Below are 20,819 nucleotides of genomic sequence, written 5' to 3'. Positions count from 1 at the left end.
CCGGAATCCAAACTGATCTTCGCCAAGGTCGGCTTCGAGTACTTCTTCCATTCTTCTGTAAAGGATTCGTGTTAGTATTTTGCAGCCGTGACTTATTAAACTGATAGTTCGGTAATTTTCACACCTGTCTGCACCTCCTTTCTTTGGGATTGGAATTTGTGGTGAGCGTACTGTAAGACCTTCAGTACACACACCATCGGATTATTTGACTTGTCGCTCTAACGAAGCAGGCGAGTGTCAGCAATATGACTCGTGGTCTTATCGTGGCGTGTTTATCTTCTGCCGTTAGGTCAGACGATAGAAATGCCACTTGCACGCTTAGAGTAGCAGATTGACGGTGACCAACTTTAAACAGAACTTGATTAATTTTCACACACATTTATTAAAATAATAACAAGCCTAAAAACTACTTAACTTGGTTCTGGATGCTATTTACAATTGACAATCTGAAGTTCCTTTGGTCTTGGTATGTTAATCTTATTCTCACATATCTCTGGTACTTGACAAAGTGTCTATACATTTATGTTCATGGTTATGTACAGGAATATGATAATCTTATTAGGCGCAGACTGAAACTTGACTATAGACTGGTGCAGACTAATGCAGACTGACTAATCGGAGGTCTGTACACTCGTTATAATAGCGTGTTCATGTATCACTGCGCGAGTGTGATCCGTGAGGAGAAAAGGTTCTACGTTAGCAGCAATCTCATTGGCTGCGTTACATATTAATACACAGATCGGCGGAAGCAGAATTTGGTCCGTCTCTATGGCAGCGCCATCTCGTAGTGCGGAGACGGACGAGCGCTGCGCCTGCTCTGTTGTGCTTAGCGGGGCGCACTCTAGTGGGAAAGTTGTGTACGCGCTGACTACGCGGAACTATGTACACAACAGAATTATTATATTCTTCTTGAAGTCTGAGGGTAGTTCACCTGTCTCATACATATTTCTCACCAGATGGAAGAGTTTTGTCATGGCTGACTCTCCCAAAGCTATCTGTAGCTCTCACGGTATGTTGCCCGCTCCCAGGACATTGTTTCGAATTAATTCTTTCAGTGCTTTATCAAATTATTCGCGCAGTATCATATCTCTCTTCACATCCTCCTCTACGTCCTCTTCCATTTCCATAACATTGCCCGCATGTACATCTCCCTTATATAGCCCCCCTATATACTCCTTCCACCTTTCTGCTTTCCCTTTCTTTGATTGGGACTAGTTTTCCATCTGAGCTCTTGGTCATCAACTGTTTGAACCGATACCATTTCATGTTATTGCTCCTTTGCTGAATTGATCCCAGCACATCTTTTCATTTAATTTCAATGCATTTAAATTATTTCACGGACTGATGAATCAAAACATTGTGGCCATCTGTTTAATAGCGTATTGGTCGACTTTTGGAATGCACAACAGAAGCGATTATTCGGGGCATTGATTCGACAAGTCCATGATAGTTTTTCCGGTAGCTTATGGGACGAGCTGCCTTCACACTGGCCATACATTTTCCATAAATTACCGGCTGGTGGATTGTGGGCGCGTATCTGACGCCTGACAGCCACAGATGTCTTCAGATCGACCAATTGACAGCCAAGATATCAGCATGAGTTCACTACCGTGTTCCTCTAACCATTGTGGCACGATTCTGGCCTTGTGACAATGACAGTTATCCTCCTGAACGGTGTCTCCACCATCAGAGAACAAATCAAACGTGAAGTTGTGCATATAGCGAGCAATTAAATTCACGTTGTCCTCATTGTCATGATACCTTCAATTTCTAATTGTCTCATACTGTAGAAAATATTATAATTTATATTCTACAAAGCTTTAATCAGATAAATACTAATTAATTTTTGAACCAAATGGGCAGTTCCAACCCTGTCGTGTAGGAGAGGTGCTGGGACAAGAAATGTTAAGCACTATCTAAAAGAAGAACTTATTTATTTTACTAAATACCCGAAAGATGGCAATTTCAAATCAAAATTACTGACATATATTGGACTCTAGGTAAAGCTTTCCTTTGTTTGCAAAACCATGACAATTTAAATTTATATCTAGTCAAGACTCTGCAATAAAACCAAATGTCAATAAAATTCAGTAGTTCTACATGAGATTAAAACATCAACTTTAAAACTTTCAAAGCTTTTTAAAATTTCATTGGCTAAACTTTACAATAAATTTTAGGAAAACAAATTTTCACAGTCATCAAGAAATTAAATCACTTGATAGGTAAGCAATACAATTACAAATAGGGCAAATCCTTTTGCAGTAAGAGAACATCAAGCTCCCCATTTCTAAAAGATGGTTACATGGCGGATTATCTTTAGATTAGGTGGTCAGCCGTACCACTCAACATGCCGCGTCTATGGCTGTTAGTTCACCGTTACATCAACACAGTTTCCGCACATAATTATGGTAGCTGCTGTAAACACAGGAACTATACAGTGCTTACAGTAACTTGCCCCTTAATAACATCAGAGATTGACAAAGCTGATTTAAAGAAAAGGCTTTTAATTTGCCAAAAAACTGTTACATAACCAGGGAAGGAGCTAGTCCAGTTAATTGCCAAACCGACCGACAAATTTAAAAATTAAAACAAACACAGCATCTCAGGTACTCGGTGAAATTTAAAGCAAGAAATTTACATAACCAAAACATGTACGTCAGAAGAAAAAAAAGGTAGGCAAACTCGACTGACAAATTTAAATATGAATAAACATCACCTCACTTGCCCGATGCACTACACTCTTTAAATTTAAGGAAGTTTTTGCGTCGCATAACTGCGCAGGCGCTGGATCCAAATCGATGTCAGACAACCAGCATGGCGACCTTCACAAAGGTTGCGTAAGTACTGTACTTACCAAATGTAAAACTATCACCGCGTCCTTCGTCGCGAGTCCTATGTTGTGTCTAGACAAGACAGCCTAGACACAATGAGAGGAAGCCGAAAGGCACGCGCTTAAACTCACGCAGGCTGGCGCAAGGTCTGAAACAGGATACGTAATGAATGCTATAAAGAAAAGTACGTAGCTTCTGGAATACTTAACTTTAATCCACCTTTGTAGAACATCGCTCTTGATGATACATTAATAGAATCTCAATATCAATTGAATACGGCGCCTTGCTAGGTCGTAGCAATTGTAGCTGAAGGCTATGCTAACTATCGTCTCGGCAAATGAGAGCGTATTTGTCAGTGAACCATTGCTATGAACGTCGACTGTACAACTGGGGCGAGTGCCAGGACGTCTCTCTAGACCTGCCGTGTGGTGGCGCTCGGTCTGCAATTACTGACAGTGGCGACACGCGGGTCCGGCGTATACTAATGGACCGCGGCCGATTTAAAGGCTACCACCTAGCAAGTGTGGTGTCTGGCGGTGACACCACATCCTACAATACCATTTTCATATACAGGGGGTATCAAAAACAATCATCCGATTTTAAAAATCGTAACTATTATGTTATTTGACATACGTGCGTGAACAGCTTACTTTTGGAAAGAGCAGACTCTCGAGTTTTACATGGTTCCCGCTAGGTAGCAGCTGTGTGCGCCCACTATAGTTCTGGTAAAGTTGTGTCAGGAGAACAGAAAGCGTTTTGTGTTCTACGTCATGCGCACTGCGGGTCAGTAATAAATCTTTAGCGTGTCTTTCGTACTAGGTTGGTTGGCTGATCTGTGGGAGGGGACCAAACAGCGAAGTCATCGGTCCCGTCCGATTGGGCAAGTAAGTCAGCCGTGCACTTTCAAAGGGACTATCCCGGCGTTTGCCTGAAGCGATTTAGGGAAATCACGGAAAACCTATATCAAGATGGCCGGACGCGGTTTTGAAACGCGCCCTCCTGAATGTGAGTCCAGTGTGCTAACCACTGCGCCACCTCGCTCGGTTTCATACTAGGTACGGTGTGAATCCTCCTACAGCACAGAGCATTAGGCGATGGCATGAACGATTCCGGGAAACAGGTTGTTTGTGTAATGGCAAATCGGCAGCTGTTCCAGTGTGTCTGACACATACGGCAAACGCATCCGCCATAGTTTCACAAGGAGTCAGCAGAAATCCGTTCGCCGTGCAGCTCTACAGCTCAGCATGCCCCTGATGTCCATCTGGCGCGTATTGCATCAACGTTTACACATTAAATCATCCAAAATTCAGCTACTGCAAACTCTTCGTGAACGTGACAAAGAACAACGTGTGAGCAGTCCTGTAATTTCGTTCTTGGTAAGATGGAGGATAACAGTTTTGTCCGCAGCTCGTGGTCGTGCGGTAGCGTTCTCGCTTCCCACGCCCGGGTTCCCGGGTTCGATTCCCGGCGGGGTCAGGGATTTTCTCTGCCTCGTGATGACTGGGTGTTGTGTGATGTCCTTAGGTTAGTTAGGTTTAAGTAGTACTAAGTTCTAGGGGACTGATGACCATAGATGTTAAGTCCCATAGTGCTCAGAGCCATTTGAACCATTTTTTTGATAACAGTTTTCTCCCACGCTTAGTGTTTAGTGATGAGGCAACATTCCATTTAAATGGGACAGTGGACCGTCATAAATTGTAAATATGCGGTACGGAACAATCATACGAAGTTGTACAACATGAGAGGGAGTCTCCGAAATTTTGTGTGATTTGTGCAGTTTCACAGGAAGAGATGTATGGTCCATTTTCCTTGCTGAGAACATTGTTACAGGAAGCACATATCTCGATATGCTTCAGAACTTTCTTTTCCCACAGTTGGAAACTGATTCGAACGACGTCATTTACTTACATAATGGGGCACCGACACACTGTCATGTCGAAGTGTGGGATTTTTTTTTTTTTTCGGTATTCCTGAACGATGGATGGTCGCACTGGACCACATGATTTTTAACGCAAGATGTGCTCTTTGGAGTGTGGGAACAATTTGAATATGTCATTGACATATGTCGTGCATATCAAGGGGGCATCCTGAACACCTATGAAGAGGCATGAAACATAACTTTTTGAGTTTCCGTTCATCAAAAACAAAATTCATTATACACGTGTATTAGTTTCAGAAACACAGACGTGCCAATTTAGACGATTCTTTTTTATATATCCATTATGTTACCCACACTGAATGATACCTTAATTAAAATAATATGACTTGTTATTCATTAAAAATTTTGCTTGCTGGCGGTGTAAGCTATCTGTTAGGTTAGGTTAACTTCCAGCATAGAAGTTCGTGAACTCTGCACAAGAGAAATCGACTGCGAGAATGCGTTGCAAAATCTGACTGCGAGAAACTCGAAAGTGCCAATCTTGTTCCCTGTATGTTTAAACATTCGCAATGGCAAGAGTACTGTCTGAATTGAACACCGTGAATCGTTAAACTACTGAACTGATCAACTGACCCTGGAAAATGAATTTTTCCTTTTTTTATTTTTTTATTTTGTCTTACGTGTTACACAATTGGATCATCGTGACACTACTCTTTACTTGAAAGCGCGTCGCAATTTTGAGCTACAACCAACTACTGAGTCCTCCTCGTGCAATGCGCTCTCTTTTCTTTTTTTTTTTTTTTAAAAAAAGGGCGAAGCATACTTGGTTGATAATATATCTGAAGAAGTCAAAAAGGTAACTCATATTCCGGCATGAACTTTGGATGCGGACAGTTACTTGGGACGAATTATAACATCAAATATAATTAGTTTTCTGATTAGAGAACTTATATATTGAATAATTATCTCTTTCTTTTCTTTGCAAACGTTAAAACACAAAAAATTACAGTTCTTGAATAGACAAAAGTAAGTAGTCTTTACCATCAAATGACATCTTTTCAAAAATGCAACTCATAAAAATGCCATTAAATATTCAACAATTAATCCTACCCCCAAATTCAAATTATAAATTATGCATGTCTGTTTATCTTTCCCAATACTCAAGTCTCTGGATGTCTGAACCAAGAACGGGTAATTACAAACTGCCGCAATAAAGAACAAAATCGGAAATCAGTTACCTTAAATTAAATCCTCTTCTATTACTCATCAAAATAAATATAATAAAATATTCTTCTCAACAAAACTTCAATCTCTTTCCTCATCTCAAATAGCAGTAAATCAACATGTTCCTCTTCATCACAATATAACTGCAACCGTACCACTCGGCCTGTGTTGTACTACTACTGACGGCACACCACCGCCGACTACTGTGTCTTCTAGTCAAGATCAACAGTGCGCATCATCTCCCATGGATCGTGCAAGGCAGAGATGGTCCAAGCAAGCCTCCAGGCGACGCAGCATCTCTGATGACACTGTGTGCTTATAATTTCAAACAGCACAAAGGCGCTTACGCGTTCATGATGTCCAGACACTAAAGAAATGCCCCCTATCAACACTACAAGACCCATCTGCAGTCGAACTCGTTGCACACGCCTCAATAACTTGTTCCACAAGGTATTTCCGGAACGCCGACTTCAGTGGGAAGTGTGCAGCAACTGCTGTACTGAGAGTGCAATCCACTCGTGGAACTGAGCCAAGCTGACACGCGCTGCTTGCAGACACTGCGACAGTACACACTCAGCTTGGCAGGACCCAGCCGGCACATACAACCACCCTTCCTCTCAGGACATCACACACAGCGGCTCTGCACTATGGCTCCACCTCGTATCTCCGCGAGGACGCCCTCTCTCTCTCTCTCTCTCTCTCTCTCTCTCTCACACACACACACACACACACACACAGATCGTCCCTACCATCCCAATAGCCAATAGCAGCAGCGTGCGCGCCCATTTAAGACTAGCCACGCCAGATTATCTATCCGAGCTGCGATTTAACGCGAGATATCAAGCCCCTATCAGGGCTGGAGCAGGGTCGACCATGCCGCGGTTCAGCTGCTGTAGTCCGCGCAGAACGCCATGGCCGATAGATGCGCAGACAGCAAGGCACACGTGGGGTGAGAGTAGTGGTGGGGGTTATGGGCAGGCGTTATAGAGTAAACGCCCACCAATGGAGAAGTACGTTCTAAACTGTAGCCTGCACTCGCATGTTTTGCACATATTAAGGAGGGTTCCCTCATGTCCACAGCTGCATGGTGACCATTCAAAAAAATCTACTATAATCCTTGCTTTCGTTAGTAACTAAAAAGAATTCCACCTAAAATGCAGCGATTTACTTTTGCTTGGCTTGTTAACCATTTGTAACTTTCAGCGAACGTCATGAGTGGCGAATTTTCAGTAAAAACTACACATTTCTCTGGATGCCATTTTAAAATTTGCTTCTTTTGCCAAAACACAGTGGACTTTACATAGTCTCGCCTCACTAACATGTCGTGCAGTGATAACTGTGAGAGAATTGTGGAACAGTGGTTTATTAAGTGAGGAACTATGGAAAAGAAAGGGCAGTAGGTAATGAAAAAGCACATCCTCGGTAAAAAAAACGTGTAACGTGTTCACTCATGTTGTTCCAAAACCCATAGCATTTCTCGTTTCACCAACTATCGATGGCCCTTAAAAATTATATTCTTTCATCGAAAAGTCTTTAGTTAGTGGAATAATACGGTAGATAATGAAGTTTTACAAAACAACGATATGGTAAAATACTCTCCTCTCTGCCCGCTATAATTTGCCGAAATCTCTTTCGATATCTGAAATCGTTTATGAAATATGAAGAATGTTATGGATCCAGAATGAGATTTTCACTCTGCAGCGGAGTGTGCGCTGATATGAAACTTCCTGGCAGATTAAAACTGTGTGCCCGACCGAGACTCGAACTCGGGACCTTTGCCTTTCGCGGGCAAGTGCTCTAGCTCAGTTGGTAGAGCACTTGCCCGCGAAAGGCAAAGGTCCCGAGTTCGAGTCTCGGTCGGGCACACAGTTTTAATCTGCCAGGAAGTTTCAATGTTATGAATGTTTCATCCTAGCTTTATAGCCGGTGCGGCGCGATCGCATATGAGTCTTCTACATCACATCAGTTTTCTCAAGATTGATGACAGTTAGATATCTCTACCCAAGTCTAAAGAAAAATTCAATATGTTACTAATTTCATACGCAACAATATATTATGTAATACGCACCAAACGCAAAATCATAGCGACCTCTGTTTCTCATTACAAACTTTTCTGGTTGGCTCAAATGGCTCTGAGCACTATGGGACTCAACATCTTAGGTCATAAGTCCCCTAGAACTTAGAACTACTTAAACCTAACTAACCTAAGGACATCACACACACCCATGCCCGAGGCAGGATTCGAACCTGCGACCGTAGCAGTCCCGTGGTTCCGGACTGCAGCGCCAGAACCGCTAGACCACCGCGGCCGGCACAAACTTTTCTGAATTTCTCGCAAGTCTTACTTCCACGTAGATATCACAATAACTATGACCATTAACGAAATGATGGCTACATCATCATGAACCTGACATATAAGGCTATAAGTAAGGCAAAAATGAATTTTTTTTTTTACCGAATAGTTTCTGTAAAATCGTTCGAGAAAGATTGCAGAGCGTGCGCCTCCATTCTGTCATCGCTGACTGGTCGAAAGGTGGAAAACACTTGTCGGCCTCCCCTTCCGAACAAACGAATGAACTCTGTCTGCGCTGTGGACGAAAACTGGGCCACGCGGAGTGGCCGCGCTGTTTGAGGTGCCGTGTCACGGATTGCGTGGCCCCTCCTGCCGGAGGTTCGAGTCCTCCCTCGGGCATGGGTGTGTGTGTTGTTCTTTGCATAATTTAGTTTATGTAGTGTGTAGGGACCGATGACCTCAGCAGTTTGGTCCCTTAGGAATTCACACACATTTGAACATTTTGAACGCAAACTGGTCACTGCGCATCGCCCACCATACCCTGTGTGGACTATACAAATTCCAAGGAAACCCATGTGGATGTCCCCTTATCATGATACTGCACTCACCTGACTATGTCCTGTAATGTGTCCCTCGTAAAAAAAGAGGAAAGAAATGAATAATGATAACGCTGTACTTATGAAATTTAACTGTCCATAGGGTGGATACACTGCAGGAACATAATAAAGAAAGATACATCATCAGTTCCACTTGATTAAACCCAAACCTCCTGCATGTCTAAACTAAAACTTCTGTATTACCTGTTTTCCTTGTATTTAGGTCCACAGTCTTTGTTGGGGCGCAGAAAAGCTTGGTCTACATCTACATCTACATCTACGTGATTACTCTTCTATTCACAATAAAGTGACAGGCAGAGGGTTCAGTGAACCACCTTCAAGCTGTCTCTCTACCGTTCCTCACTCGGACGGCGCGCGGGAAAAACGAGCGCTCAAATTTTTCTGTGCGAGCACTGATTTCTCTTATTTTTATCGTGATGATCATTTCTTCCTATGTAAGTGGGTGGCAACAGAATGTTTTCGCAATCTGAGGAGAAAACTGGTGGTTGAAATATCATGAGAAGATCGCGTCGCAACGAAAAACACCTTTTTTTAATGAGCCACTCCAGTTCACGTATCATGTCTGTGGTACTATCTCCTCTATTTCACGATAATACAAAACGAGCTGCCCTTCTTTGTACTTTTTCTATGTCGTCCGTCAGTCCCACCTGGTGCGGATCCCTCACTGCACAGCAGTACTACAGAGTAGAGTGGACAAGCGTGGTGTAAGCAGTCTCTTTGGTAGATTTGTTGCACCTTCTAAGTGTTGTGCCAATGAATTGCAGTCTTCGGTTTGCTATACCCACAACATTATCTATGTGATCGTTCCAGAGACGGTGAATGACAGCATCATCTGCAAACGATCTAAGACGGCTACTGGGATTGTCTCCCATGTCGTTAACATAGATCAGGAACAATAGAGGGCCTATAAAACTTCCTTGGGGAACGCCGGATATTACTTCTGTTGTATTTTTTCTTTTTTTTGCATTTTTGTTCGTTGTTGATCGTTGGGTTTGATCGTTGCGGACGTCACATTACATCCGTTAAAGTTCGTTTGTTGATCCTTTCACTCAGTTTTTTATTACAGAGGCCAAGCAGCTCTCTGACCGAACACGCCGAGCTACTGCGCCGGCAGTTGTACTCGATGACTTTCCGCCTGTTACTACCAACTGTGACCTTTCTGACAGGAAATCACGAATCCAGTCGCACAACTGAGGCGTTATTCCATAGGCACACAGTTTGGTTAGAAGACGCTTGTGACGAAAAGTGTCGAAAGCCTTCTGGAAATCAAGAAATATAGAATCAATTTGACATCCCCTGTCAGCAGACTGCGATAATACGATGTATAACACAACGTAATATCGTGCATTGCACAATTAACTTTATGTTGCAAGGAAATGGAAATTTGCATGTAATGACCCGCAATTGGCACGTAATTTGTAATGTTATGTGAGCCTCACTGCCCCCTTTTTTTAACTAATTTGTGTCTGATTTTATTCTGAGAAGCTCAGTAATGTATGTAAATACCGTAAATGTAAATTTGATTCAAAAAGTACTTGAAGTGAAGTGAAGAGCAGCTGGACAACAACAAACTCTTTACCGTGCAATCTCTGCAACGATAGTAGTTGTGAATCTTTGAGTATGGACTCTAAAAAAAAGACAATTGATTTATTAAAAAAAAAGAGAACTGTTAATCTGTATCTTGTGGAAAGAGGGCGTGTTGTTAGGCCGTTGCTCAGAACGTATTGTTACATTTAATGAAAATTGATATTTTAGTGATAAAACCGAGTAAAATACGTGTAAGAGTTGCCAAACATTTATGTATACAAATTTTCTGGAAGTGAAGAATAGAAATATCATGTTTTAGGAAAAGGAGGTGAACTCCATTGTCGTCGCCGTCTATCAATCGACAGAATTGTAAGTGTACAAAGTTCACTAAAATACAGGAAAAGCAATGCATTCTCTATAGTCTTCATTCAATAAGTAACAACCTCTCATAATTTCTTAATTACAGTAACTGGATTATGTTCTTGTACAATAGTATGGTGCTGAACTTCACTGACCAATTTTGATGTAGCAGGACGTGTAGTTTGAAGGAACAGCAGATTGCTGTTTGATCTTATTTACTTACAACGGTGGTCCCTTAGGTATGAAAAGCTACGAAAACTTGGGCTCAAAGCTACCCGCAATACGGCCAAGTAACTAACAGAGTCGTATTTTAAACCTTAAAGAACAATAACATCCTCCAAATTGTAATACGTCACCAACTGGTTCAGAAGCTGATCATTCAAGGAGGCAGCAACCAAAATTATGGTACCAGTTACGACTTAAAGTAAAAATCTCAATCAAAAATCAGTCACTCTGCCTCTCTCTCCAAACACATATATAAATATTCACATTATTATAAAAAGAAGGGGGCAGTGAGGCTCACATAACATTACAAGTTGACAAATCACAAAACCAATCGCTTCCCAACGTTATTAGAAAACTTACACAGACACTAATTCTGAACTCCTCAGAGCGTTGAAATATTTTGTTGGCGCCCACCTATAGGGAGGAATGATCATGATAAAGAAATAAGAGAAACCAGAGCTCTCACGGAAAGATTCAAGTGTCCTTTTTCCTGTGCGCTGTTCGAGAGTGGAACGGTAAAGAAGTAGCTTGAAGGTGGTTCGATGCCTCCTCTGCCAGGTACTTAATTGTGAATTGTGAATTGCAGAATAATCATGTAGATGTAGATGTGTAAATGAATTTAAATATTATCATTACTATTCGTATAACTAATAGGAGGAGGCTGTATGTGCCTCAATAATTTTTTGAGTTGAATAGCGAATATTATATCAACAATTTCAAGCGGTAAGAGAGGTACAAGATACAACTGGATCTGACTTACCGCGGTAGGTTAATTTATTACAGTCCATGGTGTAGTGCAATTTTCGAGCAGTCGCTCTCCTGGATAACCACTTTTTCGGACTCGCTCATCGACCTGAAGTAACAAGAAACGTGATTTATCCTACCACGCGACACGTTTCCGTTGATCCATGGTCCAGTGTCGACGATTCTGTGCCTAAAGTAATCATCTCTGAGGTTCTCTGAAGCACTTAATGGCTGCAGCAGCCTCATTCTGTGTTGAGAAGTCCATCATAGGTCGCCGTCCATCCTGCTTTACATACCGTGCAAACCTTCAACCTCCGCGTTCTGTGTTGGCGCAGGGACCTCCAACGCTTTGGCGCCTACTTGTGGTTTGACCGTCCTTCAATCACCTTCCACAGACGCTCACGACAACAGCATGCAAACAACCGAACTACTTTGTCGTATCCAAGATGCTGATATTCAGGTGCCAGACCATAACAGTCTGTCCTTTGTCAGAGTGGCTTCAAGTCAGTGGATTTCTCCATTTGCAATCCTTATCATCGCTAGAATGGTTCCCCATTCGTCTTTGCTCCAGTTATAAACTTTGTGAGCGGTGGGGGGTTTTATTCTGTCATTCTGCGCAACGGATTAATCTGAGATGTACCCTTTACCCTGTGGCTCCTGCAAGATGCAATTTCAACCCCCACACTACTACAGAAGTCAGACAGACGCTCCTAATGTTCTAAAGAGAAATGCCTTAAAAACTTTCAGCAATAAATATCTTCTGGAGTCGTGCGCTGTAAGGAAATGACACAAAAATTCACAAAATTTCCAACGTAACTAGTGGGATACTTGGATACTGGAGTAGTGCTAGTTAGTGTAAAAAGAACATGAAACTAACGAAAATTATTATTTATTTTTGCAAAAATTCTGAGGGATCACAATGGCACTTTTAGTTATGAACTTAAAATGTTATTTCCAGGTTCTTTTCGGAATGTGAAATTACCTCTCAAGGATAGGATTCACTAATGAAATTTCTGTACAAAGTTTAAGATTGTTATTGAGTTGGCAGAATGGCTGAGAGCCGTGCTTACTCAACTTGAATAATTATCCGTTAGAATGTTGCTAGGTACGGTTGAGGCTGTTGCGTGTGAAATGCAGTGAAGGGTATTGTTGTGGAGGAAACATGGGGCTCGCAAGAGCTGTAGTGCACAATACCGTAAGCTGTGATGACTGCTGTCTGCACCGCTCACTGCTGACGAATAAGATAACTCTCGTTCTATCTGGATTGACCTTCGCCAATCAAACTCTCCCTACGCCTTGATGAAGTAAAGGACTCCTATTCGCCCCTAGTCTAACTATTGGCGTGGTACACCAGTCAGATAACCAGTCCACCATGATGCCACTCAAAATTCGCTCCCAGGCGTTTAACTATAACTCTGTCCATTCACACCGCACAATAAGTATGGCGGCAAACACAGTGAACAACGCTTAATTGCAAGGACTCAATGTAGAGTCGCACTTCGATTCGCTCTCGACAGAGGTGCTCTCCCAGTGAAGTACTGAGGAGAGACTTGTTCCTCGCTCTTTGAGTAGACGCACGAGCGCACACGCTCTCATTACATGTTCTCGCTCCAAGAGCGACAACGGAACGGCCCCTCTCCACGCCAGACGTGAAGGGGTATATCTTTTGGTCTCTTCCATTGCTCCTTCAGCTCAAGGTGTCAGAAATATCGTCTGCCAATCAGCACTGCTCTTCTAAAATGGGAGAATGACGTTTCGTTTAAGGCGACCAATCCGGAAATCTGTAGTATCGGCGTTTGGCGTTTGCTGTCTCCCTGTGAAAATCTCTGAAACTGAGCGCTATATTGTAAAGAATGCGTAGGCTGTGCGCCCCCACACAATATAGCGGAATTTGCTTTTAAGCCGAACACGGGGTCGTTCCTGCTTTCACTCGGGCACACGCTGTCCGCTCCACGGGCGGTCACCGGCCGACGTAGATGGGTTGGGACCTGCCTCCTGGCGTGCGGTTGCCTCTCTCGAACTAAAAGCTCCTGTGACCGTCGTGTCCGGAATGTATGTGTGTACGCCAGCCTCGAGTATTTCAACCACAGTGCGCACTTGCGATTTATTAGTTATTTGCATATCGTTTACGTGAATTTATTCAACATTGACTTTATCTTATCTAGTTTGGGTTTGAATGAAGCGTCTTGATCTGCGGAATACGATTGTGAGGGCGGAATATGTAAGCAATGAAGGTCAGGAGACCACGACATCTTACAACTTTCCCTGCTGGGACATGTGCCAGCAGGACCACGAACCGGTATGTAATATCACCACGGGCAGTGGTCGTAAAAGTTTGAGCCATCGGTCTGTTATATGAATGGCGTCTGTTTTTTCGGACATGTCCAAAAGCACGGACACCGTGCGTTCATATAATTGATTCGCCTAAATGTGCAATGGACACCTTCTTCATTGCGGATGCACTAGTACATCCGATCTCCTGCGGGAATCTCACAGTAGCGAGCATGGAGGAAATGAACAGGGACTGCGGATAGCTGGCACTCGGTGGGAATGTGGGTCGGCCATGAGGCGTGCCGACATAGTCTGGGCAGTTGCAGTAACACTGTGTCCCGTATGGTGCATTTGATGACACTCCTGCCTAGTAGAAAAGGAGCTCCTGGTTTCCAAATCTATTAAAAACTGTGGTAAAAATTGAGATAATTAACTATAAAATTGGACTTTTTTCTAAATATTGTAAGACATGTATATTTCTATTGTCCATTTTCAAACCACAATTTTGAAAGATGTTTATTAATAGGATTAAGTAGGAATAATTAATATTTGTCGTGTTGGAAATAATTGTGGTAGCAGGGAATGTCTTCACCAAAGTATTGTTGGCAAGAGAGACCGCAAATTGATATAATTTTAAAAAGGGCGGGAGAGACCGCGTATGGATACATTTTAAGAAAAGAGCGGGAAAGACCGCGCACTGATACATTTTGTAATGGTAGCAGGGACTGTCTGCACCAGAAAGCATTGTGGGCAGCAGAGACAGCACTTTAGCGTTCTTAGGAAGTCAGTAGTAAGCGAGATGTGAACCGAGTTGGTAGCAGGTCTGAAGCGAGAGGTTGAGAGGAGCGGTGTGCCTGCCAGCCACCAGCTGTGATTTACAAGAGATTGTAAACGGATGTACAGAGACATCAGCTAACTATTATCATAAGAGGAACTAATATTATTGAATTATTTTCTTTGCGAAACTCAAGGCTACTGAAGGTACGTTTGCGCAACGTTAGTTGTAAGATTATTGTGAAACGTAAGTCCCATTTGAACGTTTGTAAAATCATTTCATTACCAGCAATAAATATTTGAAGAAACGTTTTCAGAATATAATTAATTTTTGCCAGCAATGTTGCATTACTGATTATAATCCATCCCAAAAACCATCAACATAAAACTTTGCAAAAATTTTATTGTTGTCAAGAAAAAGTGTACCTTTGAATTACGTAACTTCAGTCAAATTAATTAAACAATAACGTCAGCTTTGCTATTAAAGAATAACGTCAGCTTTGGTAATAAACACAGCCACTTATTATGACAGCCCACCAGCAGTTAATAGAGTATAGTAAACCAGAGTAAGTATATTCATGTCGCAGTTCGATGTAGCAGTCAGAGGGCGATCCAGTAACAGTAAAAAAGGTAAGGAACAGTTTTGGGCTATTGCAGATAACGACTGAGAGCCACGACGACGACACATTCTATGTTTCGTGGAAATAATCAGAAAATCACTTTTAATAAGCAGCAATTAAATTTGTATGCGAAGATTGAGAAACAGAATAAATTTCAAAGGGAAGATTTCATTTGTTATTATTAAGCAAGAGATAGAAATCCTAAGGAAAGGTTTCATAGGTTATTGTAAAAGGGAAGGTTGCGTAACAAAAGAGATATAGAGGAGTCGGCAAGGTTTCAACATGAAGTTTAAAATGTAACAGCTCATTCATTTTTTCATACATTAAATAAATTCTAGAGTTTCATACATCTCGAAGTATGTTTTCTATGCTGTGCAAAATTGATCGAAGAATCCCTCTTACTTATGAAGAAAAGTGTGCCTATAGAAACAAATGTAACCAATAGTAAGCGAAAAAAAATGATGAAATTTCACATGTAAAAAAGTTTTATTTCGCTGTTTGTGAACTTCCGCTGCTATGAGTGTGAATCCTGAATCCTTCACGGTCATGCTGACAAAGTTTTATGACTTTATTTGCTCCAAGTCGGCCCGTTTGACGGATCCTATCCCCCCCCCCCTCCCCTACCCCCCAAGATATTTTCCACTGTCAAGTAAATGTTGTAGCTTTGTACATGTAGCAAATTGTAGAAAGTGTCACAAACTGTTTTGTAGAAAGTTGGAAATAACTTTAAAATTAGAACTGTTCTTCTCGGATAAATTTTCATTTTCCTTGTACAGTTACATATAGCAAGAGATTAATTGAAGATTTGGCGCACTGGCTCCTTTTGAGGGAGCCAGTCAGATCATATCACTACTAAACTCGCGTAATTCCTCACGGAATTGGTACCCACCGTACCATCCAATGAAGAAACGTTTGTTTTGGAGATACCAGCGTGCGGGTAGTGCCTCACACATTTCATACTTATCGAGCAGTTTGGTATGTTCTCTGGTAACAAAACGATGGTAATTTAAAGCAATACGTTGTTGCAGGACACGAAATATGATTCCTGCATTTCGTAAGCATTGCTCGTCTTCCGCTATCTGGAAATCGCGGAAATATAACTGTCTTGTATATGAACAGCGTTAATAAAATTATTTCCTAGAAAAGTTTTCTAATGTCTGCTCATGCTGTTGCAGTTCTTCTCCCTCTTGGTGCGAGCTTTTCCCTGCTTCCACCACCACCACCTGTCATCTTCAAAGCCGACCACCCCTTCATGATCTTCATCTTGGATCGCGTCAGACGGACGATCCTCTTCGCCGGACGTCTGGTGGAACCTTCTGCGTAATTACTGCATTTTTACATATATGAGTTCTGTATTTCAGTGATGTGCAAATATGTAGCAACAGTTTTTTATGAAATTTTTACTGTTCTGAATGTAGAAGACCTTAAATATTTAATAAAATATCTCGAATTAAGAGGATATGCAATGTTGTTAACTTAATTTAGAGAAATAATTATTTAAAGCATGAACTGAAAGAAGACATTTGTTTTCCAATGTACACTACTGGCAATAAAATTGCTACACCACGAAGATGACATGCTACAGGCGCGAAATTTAAGACAGGAAAAAGGTGCTGTGATATGCAAATGATTACCTTTTCAGAGCATTCAGACAAGGTTTGCGCCGGTTACGACACCTACAACGTGCTGACACGAGGAAAGTTTCCAAGCGATTTCTCATACACAAACAGCAGTTCACCCGCCTGGTGAAACGATGTTGTGATGCCTTGTGTAAGGAGGACAAATGCATACCATCACGTTTCCGACTTTGATAAAGGTCGGATTGTAGCCCATCGCGGTTGCGGTTTATCGTATCGCGACATTGCTGCTCGCGTTGGTCGAGATCCAATGACTGTTAGCAGAATATGGAATCGGTGGGTTCAGGAGGGTAATACGGAACGCCGTGCTGGATCCCAACGGCCTCGTATCACTAGCAGTCGAGATGACAGGCATCTTATCCGCATGGCTGTAACAGATCGTGCAGCCACGTATCGATCCCTGAGTCAACAGATGGGGACATTTGCAAGACAACAGCCATCTACACGAACAGTTCGACGACGTTTGCAGCAGCATGGACTATCAGCTCGGAGACCATGGCTGCGGTTACCCTTGACGCTGCATCACAGACAGGAGCGCCTGCGATGGTGTACTCACCGACGAACCTGGGGTCACGAATGGCAAAACGTCATTTTTTCGGATGAATCCAGGTTCTGCTGACAGCAGCATGATGGTCGCATCCGTGTTTGGTGGTGAACGCACATTGGAAGCGTGTATTCGTGATCGCCATACTGGCGTATCATCCGGCGTGATGGTATGGGGTGCTATTGGCTACACGTCTCGGTCACCTCTTGTTCGCATTGACGGGACTTTGAACAGTGGACGTTACATTTCAGACGTGTTACGACCCGTGGCTCTACCCTTCATTCGATCCCGCGAAACCCTACATTTCAGTAGGACAATGCACGACCGCATGTTGGAGGTCCTGTACGCGCCTTTCTGGATACAGAAAATGTTCGACTGCTGCCCTGGCCAGCACATTCTCCAGATCTCTCACCAATTGAAAACGTCTGGTCAATGGTGGCCGAGCAACTGGCTCGTCACAATACGCCAGTCACTACTCTTGATGAACTGTGGTATCGTGTTGAAGCTGCATGGGCAGCTGTACCTGTACACGCCATCCAAGCTCTGTTTGACTCAATGCCCAAGCGTATCTAAGCCGTTACTAAGGTCAGAGGTGGTTGTTCTGGGTACTGATTTCTCAGGATCTGTGCACCCAAAATGCGTGAAAATGTAATCACATGTCACCTCTAGTATGATATATATTTTCCAATGAATACTCATTTATCATTTGTATTTCTTCTTGGTGTAGCAATTTTAATGGCCAGCAGTGTAGAACCATGAAAGTTATAATAGCTGAATTCCATAAGATGTCTTGAGTCTACCCATACAAACAAGGATACTGAATCGTCCATTACGTTTTCTGACCCTAAATAGTACACTTTATGCAATTTTTATTTATTGTAGACACGAAAAGAGTAACAAGCTTCAAAGTCGACCAGACGGTGCCCACTTTCTGAAACTGTAACTCTAGTGGAGAATATAAGCGTATACACAAATGTTACCATACATAACTCCAGAAGAAATGAAGGAAAACGAGAGTTGTGCTTGAGAATTTTTGTTCTTCATGGACACACTAATTTTTTGAGTCATCAGGTTCTGACCGAAGACGCCACGACTTCCTCTCGCAGGGCGGAGTGGCCGCGGGATTAAGGCGCTATGTCGCGGATTGCGCGACCCCTCCCGCCGGAGGTTTGAGTCCTCCCTCGGGCATGGTTGTGTGTGTTGTTCTTAGCAGAAGTTAGTTTAAGTAGTGTGTAAGTCTAAGGGCCGATGACCTCAGCAGTTTGGTCCCTTAGGAATTCACATACAATTCCTCTCCTGTGCCAACCTTCTCGCTCGAGTAGCACTTGCAACCTACGTTCTCAATTATTTGCTGGATGCATTCCAATCTCTGTCCTCTTCAACAGTTTTTGCCCTCTACAGCCCCCTCTAAGACCATGGAAGTCATTCCTTGATGTCTGAACTGATGTCCTGTCATCTTGTCCGTTCTCCTTCTCGGTGTTTTCCACATATTCCATTCCTCTCCGTTTCTGCACAGATACTCCTTATTCCTCACATCATCAGACCACCTAATTTTCAACATTCGTCTGTAGCACCACATCTCATATGCTTCGATTCTCTTCTGTTCCGGTTTTCCCACAGTCCATGTTTCACTGCCACACAATGCTGTGCTCCAAACGTACATTCTGCGAAATTTCTTCCTCAAATTGAGGCTTATGTTTGGTACTAGTAGACTTCTCTAGGCCAGGATATCCCTTTTTGCCAGTGCTAGTCTTGTTTTGATGTCCTCCTTGCTCCGTCCGTCATGGTTATTTTGCTGCCTAGGTAGTAGAATCCCTTAACTTCATCTACTTCGTGACCATCAGTACTGATGTTCTCATTTCTGGTTCTTCTCATTGCTTTCGTCTTTCTTGATTTACTCTCAATCCATATTTGGTTTTCATTAGACTGTTGACTCCATTCAGTACATCATGTAATTCTTCTTCACTTTCACTCAGGATAGCAATGTCATCAGCGAATCGTTTCATTGATATCCTTTCACCGTGAATTTTAATCCCATTCCTGAACCTTTCTTTTATTTCGATCATTGCTTCTTCGATGTACAGATTCAACAGACTACAGCCCTTTCTTGCACCATTTGTAATCCGAGCATTTCGTTCTTTCTCTTCCAGTCACATCGCTCCCTCTTGGTTCTTGTACACATTATATGTTACCCCTCTACAGCTTACCCTTTTTTTATTCCAGAATTTCCAACATCTTGCACCATTTTACATTGTAAAACGCTTTTTCCAGGTCGACAAATCCTGTAAAGGTGTCTTGAGTTTTGTTTAGTTTTGCTTGCATTTCAACCGCAACGTCAGATTTGCCCCTCTGATGCCTTTACCTTAACTAAAGCCAAACTGATCGTCATCTAACACATCTTTAATTTTCTTTTCCATTCCTCTGCATATTATTCTTGTCAGTAACTTGGATGCATGAGCTGTTAAGCTGATTGTGCAATGATTCTCGCTCTTGTCAGCTCATGCAGTCTTCAAAATTGTTTTGATGATATATTTCTGAACGTCAAATGGTATACCTATACATTCTACAAATCAAACGTGAATACTCGTTTTGTTGCCACTTTCCCCAATGATTTTAGATATTCTGATCCCTTCTGCCTTATTTGATCTTAAGCCCTTCAAAGCTCTCTTAAATTCTGATTCTAATACTGCATCCCCCATCCCTTCTACATCGAATCCTGTTTCTTCTTCCATCGAAACAGAGAAATCTTCCCCCTCGTCGAGACCTTCAATGTACTGTTTGCACCTATCCGCTCTCTCTTCTGCATTTAACAGTGGAATTTCCGTTGCAGTCTTAATGTCATCACCCATGATTTTAATTTCACCGAAGGTTGTTTTCGCTTTTCTATATGTTGAGTCAGTCCTTCCGACAATCATCTCTTTATCGATTTCTTCAGATTTTTCCTGCAGCCATTTCGTCTTAGCTTCCCTGCACTTTCTGTTTATTTCATTCCTCAGCGACATGTATTTTTGTATTTCTGAATTTCCCTGAACATTTTTGTACTTTCTTCTTTCATCGATCAACTGAAGTATTTCTTCTGTTACGCAAGGTTTCTTCGCAGTTACCTTCTTGATACCTATGTTGTCCTTCCAAACTTCTGTGACTGCCCATTTTAGAGATGTCCATTCCTCTTCAACTGGACTGCCTACTGAGCTATTCCTTGCTGCTGTATCTATGGCGTTCGGAAACTTCAAGCGTATCTCGTCATTCCTTAGTTTCCTGTATCACTTCTTT

The 20,819-nt window shown here is 42.3% G+C and overlaps 1 protein-coding gene across 2 annotated transcripts in view; it reads left to right on the top strand.

Annotated features, from left to right (window-relative positions):
• Nucleotides 1–16,824, top strand: part of LOC126235753 (serpin B8-like) — a 125,017-nt gene extending 108,193 nt beyond the window's left edge. For both annotated transcript variants that reach the window (XM_049944545.1, XM_049944549.1), the window contains exon 8: nucleotides 16,541–16,824. In XM_049944545.1, the coding sequence (XP_049800502.1) occupies nucleotides 16,541–16,689 (149 nt within the window). In that variant the 3' untranslated portion in view covers nucleotides 16,690–16,824. The remainder of the gene's footprint in view (nucleotides 1–16,540) is intronic.
• The last annotated feature ends 3,995 nt before the right edge of the window (nucleotides 16,825–20,819 follow it).

The sequence above is a fragment of the Schistocerca nitens genome, chromosome 2 (genome assembly GCF_023898315.1).
Source record: "Schistocerca nitens isolate TAMUIC-IGC-003100 chromosome 2, iqSchNite1.1, whole genome shotgun sequence".
Lineage (NCBI taxonomy): Eukaryota > Metazoa > Arthropoda > Insecta > Orthoptera > Acrididae > Schistocerca > Schistocerca nitens.
The sequence above is the reverse complement of the archived record's forward strand: the minus strand, read 5'-3'. Positions and strand labels throughout refer to the sequence as shown.